The 8,034-nt window shown below is 34.5% G+C and overlaps 1 protein-coding gene across 1 annotated transcript; it reads left to right on the forward strand.

The window, feature by feature from the left end:
* The first annotated feature begins 1,615 nt into the window (after positions 1–1,615).
* Positions 1,616–3,061, forward strand: LOC132314699 (UPF0481 protein At3g47200-like). The gene has a single exon (XM_059813527.1). The coding sequence runs from the start codon at positions 1,616–1,618 to the stop codon at positions 3,059–3,061; it is 1,446 nt and encodes a 481-aa protein (XP_059669510.1).
* The last annotated feature ends 4,973 nt before the right edge of the window (positions 3,062–8,034 follow it).

An 8,034-nucleotide genomic window follows, 5' to 3' on the forward strand; every position in this document is an offset into this window, starting at 1 on the left:
CCACATTTCCGGATAGAAAATTTAATTTCGGGAAGGGTTTCTTTTTTGTGTTTTTACAGAAAAATTCATTTGATAGCCCGTTTTGCTCTCAGATGTGGATAGTTACTGTAGCAGCTTTTTGCCCTCTTGACCTCTTCTAATCTAGGGGCATTTTGGGGATTTCGCAGTGAGTTTTTTCCATTTCCTTTCACGTAATCGGGTAGAAAACTCGATTTTAGGGGGGGTTTCTTCTTCATGTTTTTTCAAAAAAATTCGTTTCGCCTCTTAGTCCTGGCTGAATTTTTTTTTCTTTCCTAGCATATCATGGTGCATGTTATAGTGCTCGTGGGATGCTCGTGGTGCCCCTTCTTGACGTCGTGACGTCGATTTTTGTTTTCGCTCGTTTTCTTTCGTTCGGATTCCAAATCGAGTGAATTTTTTTTTAACTTGACTAATTTTTCACTGTCTTTCCAACAGTGTGCTTGGTTGCACCCGAATCTTCCTGGATAATTACCAGTTTACCCTTTTAGCCTTAAGTTGTCGTTTTTCTTCGTCATGCCATTTTTCCTTCGTTCGGACTCCGAATCATGCGATTCTTGATTCCATCTTAATTAGTTTTTCGTTATCTTTCCAGCGGTGTACTCGGTGGCACCCGAATCCATATTTTCAAAAATGACTATTTTGCCCTTGGGACTATTTTTGTCCAGTTTTTCTTACTTTCCACTTTCGTTACTTTCTTTTGAGTTCTATGACTTCATGGGAAGTCACGGATGAGTCTCGGGAATGATATACATTTTAGGAACGTCATTTTCATATAAAATGACTATTTTGCCCCTGGGGGATAAATTGTTATTTTTTCGATCTTTTGCTTCCGCGTCAGTTCTGATTGAGTTCCATGACCTCATGGAAGGTCATCAAAGTGTCTTAGAGATGTGTTGTGCCTTGGGAGACCGTTGTTTTGTTTCTTATTTCTGTATCTGGATCCGTTATCGGGTCAATATTTGATTCATCACATGACGCACTGCTTTAAAAAGTAGGGTCGTCACAATTTCAGTAAACTAGACAGATCTGTTAGTGTATTTGGCGGTCCATTACTAGAAGGTAAGTCCATGTAAGTTAGTTTTATTTTTAAAAAAATTCTGAATAATTTTTAAATTATAAAAAAAATCTCTATAACTATGACAAATTATAAAGGAGGTATATATAATTTATCAAATATATACATACAAAAACTAAGCCAATTATTGAAAAGATAATCTAACATTATTGACAATTGTTTAGTCGGGTCGTTGGAATCATTGGATTGATAATTAAGTTTTCAAATCTTATTATTTTTCTATTTGTTTTCTCCATTTGATCATTACATACATATTTTTTTATAAAATATTCCATTCTGTGCGTCACACAACCACGAGGATTCAATTTTATTGCATGGGATACTCATTACTGGCAGACGGTAGACTCCGTACATATTAGACCTTAAAACCTCAAATATAAGGAGACCATCACCACCACAATTCAATTAAAGAATATATGCTGATAGCCCACAAGCACAAATTACAATCTCAGAGTTTGATTGTTGATCCAGGCTTGATTGCACACTCTGTGTTGGATCGAATATAAATTCAACGATCTTATGGAAGTGATACGAGTCACTGTCGATCAGATGGTCGATGAAATTTTCTGTTCAATTGTCCATGTCGCTGCTGGATACCGATCCAATGATCTCCGTGATTGGATAGAAACGAACAACTCCATGACACTGGCGGGGGGGCCAACGAACCCCGTCATAGAAAGTGTCCCCGGCGTACTTCGTCAAGAAAAAGGAGGAGCTTATACTCCCAGCGTCGTATCTATTGGGCCTGTTCACAGAGGTAAGTTAACTAGTCCGGAAGCAATTGAGGAGAGTGTCAAAGAATCCACATACATGTCTAGCCTATTTCAACGAACAGGAAGTAATGGTGGGCAAACAATTACAAAAGAAGGATGTGAGGAAACTCTGCGTCCGATGGCTAACACTTTGAAAGCATGCTATCCAGCAGTCGGTCAGCCAGAGGAAGATATTGTTTCTATAGTGACTATTGATTGTTGCTTCATTATTGAACTTCTATACAGGCATTACACAATTCAGCAGCGAAGTGACCCAATCTTGCGGGATCATTTGAAGTCCTATGCTGTCCGGCGTGACTTATTGTTACTCGAGAACCAGGTACCCTTCTCTGCCCTTGAAGAATTGTTTAATCTGACGGTGGAACGTTTTCATCCCGTGGAACCTACCACAGCAGCAAATAGAAGCCAACGTCGTCGACCCAACATCTCCCTTACTCAATGTGTCCTATCCTTCTTTGGTGACATGATGGGCTTAAAAGATGGTGACATATCAAAAAAGGGTGGCGGATCTCCTATTCATATACTTCATCTCCTACACATGTGCTACAAGCCTTGGCGAATTGAGCATGAATTAGGAGGTGGTGGAGTAGTTATTCCACGTGACCAAGGGCATCCCTGCAGCTACAAACCCACAGCAGCACAACTCAAGACTGCAGGAGTCCACCTGAGGAAAAGTGAAAGAGGGAACCTTTTCGATTTGGCATTTAGGTCTCCTTTTGTTATTAATTGTAGAAGTGGTAAGCTTGAAATCCCGCGTTTCTCCGTTTCTAATATCACCGAGTCATTCCTGAGAAACCTCATTGCTTTCGAGCATTGTTGCCCTTGGGTTGGGAGTTATTTCACGTCCCACGCTCTCCTGATCGATATCCTCATTGACTCCGTGGAGGACGTAAAATTATTCGAAGAAGCAAAAATCATACAAAACGATTTAGGTTCAAGAGATTCCGTAGTGCAAATCTTCAACGGTATTTGCAGGAATGCAGATCCACATCATTTTTATTACAATAAGCTATTTAATACGATGGAAGATTTCTGCACCCCACAGCGAGCCGAAATGGAAATAGTGAAACGGAACTGTGCTGGTAATCTATGGATAAAGTTATCAGTATTCGCTGCCTCTATGCTTTTTTTCCTCACCCTTTTGCAGACTGTGTACGCCATGCTTTCTTATCATCATCCTCGTAAAGCGTAGAGTACAACTCCAACCGACTCTCTCTCCCGTGGCCCCTGTCCCTAACGCACAAAATTTCACTAGTCATTTTCTCCTCATCTTCCTTCATATTGTGATTCCTTTCTTCTCATTGCTAATCGTGTACTCGGTGAAGTATGGAACAGTCTGGCTGGCGATCAATGCCTTGATTTGTACCTCCGAATCATCATTCCCGGACATCGCTATAGCTAGATCAGCTTCGGTAATTTTCATGGTATGTGTCTACTTAGAACATCTATGATTGTGCTTGTAATAATATTGGGTCAGTTGTGATTTACTGTCATTTTAATTTATGATTTGTCATTCTTGTAATCGTGTTTATGATTTGTCATTCGTGTTTATTAATAGAACCTTTATAACTTTCTGTATATATTAATTGTATGAATGAGAGGCGGCTCAATAAAAATAGTCACAAGCAAAACATTTGAGGCTCTAGGCTAGGATGGTCCAGACCAAATATATATATATATATATATACTTGGGCCATAGTTCTCCAGAGTACAGACACAAATCCAAATAACGTATAGAGATGTTATGAGAATTAAATTATTTATTTATACATTGGTGTCTACTTATTTATTTATTTTTGTCAATAGGAGAGTTCAGAAAATAGAATTAGTTATATATACTTTTGTTTTTTATGATAGTTATGGAATTTTAGGTTACATCAAAAGTTGTCTGTCTTTCAATCAAATCCAAGTCATAAATATTGTGAGTCACAATTTTTAAACTACCTAATTATTTTGGAACAGATGAAGTTTAGAATTTATGAAATCTAGCACTAATACTACATTAAGGTTCCTAAAATTAGAATTTAACAAATTCTCCATGGGTTTCATATTTGTTCAAATGCCTCAAGGACTAAACCACTTTTATTTTCCACCTACTAAATGACTTTAACTATTTCTTATTTCTTTTCATATTTATCTTTAACTATTTTTATTCTTTTCACTCGTTATACACCCATTTGTTTTCATTTTGCAGATTGTGTATGGGTCCTGATGAGTCCGCATTTCTTACATATTAACTCTAAATTTATATTTGTTACTATCTTATTTATAATTATTTTATTTAATTAATAGATTTTTTATTTATTTGGTTTATTTATAATGTTCACAAAAAATGAAGATAAAAAGATTAATTATATAAATAAATTGGTGGACAATAGAAAGTTTGCAATGCCACTATTACTAGCATGTTTCCAAAGTGGGCTTGATCTGTAAAGTTGGATATGGACATTTCCTAATGACTCTTTTGACCTAGATTCTCTTTGTGGGAGTGGGCCGCGGACACTCCTCTATATATGTTCACATGGCCTGCACGTGATTTCACACTCTTTGCCACGTGCCACTCTTTCCTCACATGTTGTCTCCTTCAACTCTCACGTGCATGAATCTGCCCTAGTTTGGTCTTCAATCCAACTCTGATTTTTCATGTAGGTGTATATAAATCCAAGACCTTTGACACTCTCTTTTCCTAATTAATATTTGATTTTTCTCTCTAGCTATCACGTGAACCTATAGCTAGTATTAGGGCGTCGTGACGCTGCTTCTTAATTTCATAAAGAAATGCGGGCTCGATGTATAAAGTTGGATGTGGACATTTCCTAATGACTCTTTTGACCTAGATTCTCTTCGAGGGAGTGGGCCGTCGACACTCCTCCATATGTTCACATGGGCTGCACGTGAATTCACACTCTTTGCCACGTGCCACTCTTTCCTCACATGTTCTCTCACATGCATGAATCTGCCCATGTTTGTTCTTCAATCCAACTCTGATTTTTCATATAAATGTATATAAATCCAAGACCTTTGACCCTCTCTTTTCCTGATTAATTTTTGATTTTTCTCTCTAGCTATCACATGAACCTAGCTAGTGTTAGGGCGTCGTGTTGCTGCTGCTTAATTTAATAAAGAAATAAAACTTTTTAATCTGCCCTTTCATGGTGCTGACTGACTGACGAAATTTGGAATAATGTATGTTTGTGTGTATATGTGTGTATACATATATATATGTATATTTATATTTATATATAGTTTTAGTTGAAAAAGAATTAGGTGCAAGAGCACATTTTTTGATTGAAATATTAAAATATATATATTACTATTTTTAATATTGAAATAACTTAATTTGTGACTGCAAAATCTTGTTGGAGAAGTAATTGTGATTGCTATTAATTTAAGTGATTTGTGTAATCTAATTTAACAGAATTAAACGCTTATTCAATGCATACTTGATCACAAAATTTAAATATAATTAAAATTTATAAAAGTAGCTATCACGTGAACCTATAATATTTGATTTTTCTTTTCCTAAAATTTATAGAAGTACATTTGACACTCTCTTTTCCTAATTAATATTTGATTTTTCTCTCTAGCTATCACGTGAACCTATAGCTAGTATTAGGGCGTCGTGACGCTGCTTCTTAATTTCATAAAGAAATGCGGGCTTGATGTATAAAGTTGGATGTGGACATTTCCTAATGACTCTTTTGACCTAGATTCTCTTCGAGGGAGTGGGCCGTCGACACTCCTCCATATGTTCACATGGGCTGCACTTGAATTCACACTCTTTGCCACGTGCCACTCTTTCCTCACATGTTCTCTCACATGCATGAATCTGCCCATGTTTGTTCTTCAATCCAACTCTGATTTTTCATATAAATGTATATAAATCCAAGACCTTTGACCCTCTCTTTTCCTGATTAATTTTTGATTTTTCTCTCTAGCTATCACATGAACCTAGCTAGTGTTAGGGCGTCGTGTTGCTGCTGCTTAATTTAATAAAGAAATAAAACTTTTTAATCTGCCCTTTCATGGTGCTGACTGACTGACGAAATTTGGAATAATGTATGTTTGTGTGTATATGTGTGTATACATATATATATGTATATTTATATTTATATATAGTTTTAGTTGAAAAAGAATTAGGTGCAAGAGCACATTTTTTGATTGAAATATTAAAATATATATATTACTATTTTTAATATTGAAATAACTTAATTTGTGACTGCAAAATCTTGTTGGAGAAGTAATTGTGATTGCTATTAATTTAAGTGATTTGTGTAATCTAATTTAACAGAATTAAACGCTTATTCAATGCATACTTGATAACAAAATTTAAATATAATTAAAATTTATAAAAGTAGCTATCACGTGAACCTATAATATTTGATTTTTCTTTTCCTAAAATTTATAGAAGTACATTTGAGACTCTCTTTTCCTAATTAATATTTGATTTTTCTCTCTAGCTATCACGTGAACCTATAGCTAGTATTAGGGCGTCGTGACGCTGCTTCTTAATTTCATAAAGAAATGCGGGCTTGATGTATAAAGTTGGATGTGGACATTTCCTAATGACTCTTTTGACCTAGATTCTCTTCGAGGGAGTGGGCCGTCGACACTCCTCCATATGTTCACATGGGCTGCACGTGAATTCACACTCTTTGCCACGTGCCACTCTTTCCTCACATGTTCTCTCACATGCATGAATCTGCCCATGTTTGTTCTTCAATCCAACTCTGATTTTTCATATAAATGTATATAAATCCAAGACCTTTGACCCTCTCTTTTCCTGATTAATTTTTGATTTTTCTCTCTAGCTATCACATGAACCTAGCTAGTGTTAGGGCGTCGTGTTGCTGCTGCTTAATTTAATAAAGAAATAAAACTTTTTAATCTGCCCTTTCATGGTGCTGACTGACTGACGAAATTTGGAATAATGTATGTTTGTGTGTATATGTGTGTATACATATATATATGTATATTTATATTTATATATAGTTTTAGTTGAAAAAGAATTAGGTGCAAGAGCACATTTTTTGATTGAAATATTAAAATTATATATATTACTATTTTTAATATTGAAATAACTTAATTTGTGACTGCAAAATCTTGTTGGAGAAGTAATTGTGATTGCTATTAATTTAAGTGATTTGTGTAATCTAATTTAACAGAATTAAACGCTTATTCAATGCATACTTGATAACAAAATTTAAATATAATTAAAATTTATAAAAGTGAAGTAAAATTTTAAAGAACAAGAACATGACTTATCAATAGACGCTATATATATATATGTCAAAAAATATTTATTTTTTAATTATCACTTAAAAATGTACATTTAACTCTCAAGTTATAATCAGTCACAAACCTGTATTACTGATGAATTTAACTTGACATCTGAAAAAAATAAGCATTCTGAATAAAAATAATTTATATTATAGTAGTGCTAGTTGTAAGTGATCTCTTTCATTGTGAAACACAAAGCTTGAGGAAGAATTCACTATGATCCAAGATTAGGAAAAGCTAAAAACACATTTTGGTATCTATTAATTGTCCAAGACATTCGAGAGGACACTGTTTTTGTACATTATATTCATTAGCTTAAACATTTAAGGCTCTGGGCTGGGATGGTAATTGTCATCCACGCAACCAGACCAGATCAGACCCAGGGAAAAATGGACCAGGAATATTTTTTTTGGTCCATAGTTGTCTCTATATATGGTCCAGTACAGAGTCCAAACCCAAATAGAGTAGAGATGTTATGAGAATTAAATTATCAAAAATTAAATAATTTAAATCTTTGGCTTTATAATTTAAATTATCAAAAGTTGATGATAATTATTCCATAACTATCATCAACTTTTGGGTTTCATTTTGGTTCAAATGGCTCAAGGACTAAACCAGTTTTATTTTCCACTTACTAAATGACATTATATTTTTCTTATTTCTTTTCATATTTATGTTATCTATTTTTATTCTTTTCGCTCATTATACACACACGCATTTCTTTTCATTTTGCAGATTGTACATGGTATTAAAGCCTTTATATATTTCAATCAAGCTTGTGTGTTGACAATAAAAAATGGTAGTAACTTGAGTCTTATTGGTTTATCACTTAAAAAATAATTTTTATGTTTTCAGAGAATTGAAAATCAGAAAATTAATTATTTT

The sequence above is a fragment of the Cornus florida genome, unplaced genomic scaffold, assembly GCF_030987335.1.
Source record: "Cornus florida cultivar Cherokee Brave unplaced genomic scaffold, ASM3098733v1 CherokeeBrave_3.0.0_Hap2_Chr06, whole genome shotgun sequence".
Taxonomy (NCBI): domain Eukaryota; kingdom Viridiplantae; phylum Streptophyta; class Magnoliopsida; order Cornales; family Cornaceae; genus Cornus; species Cornus florida.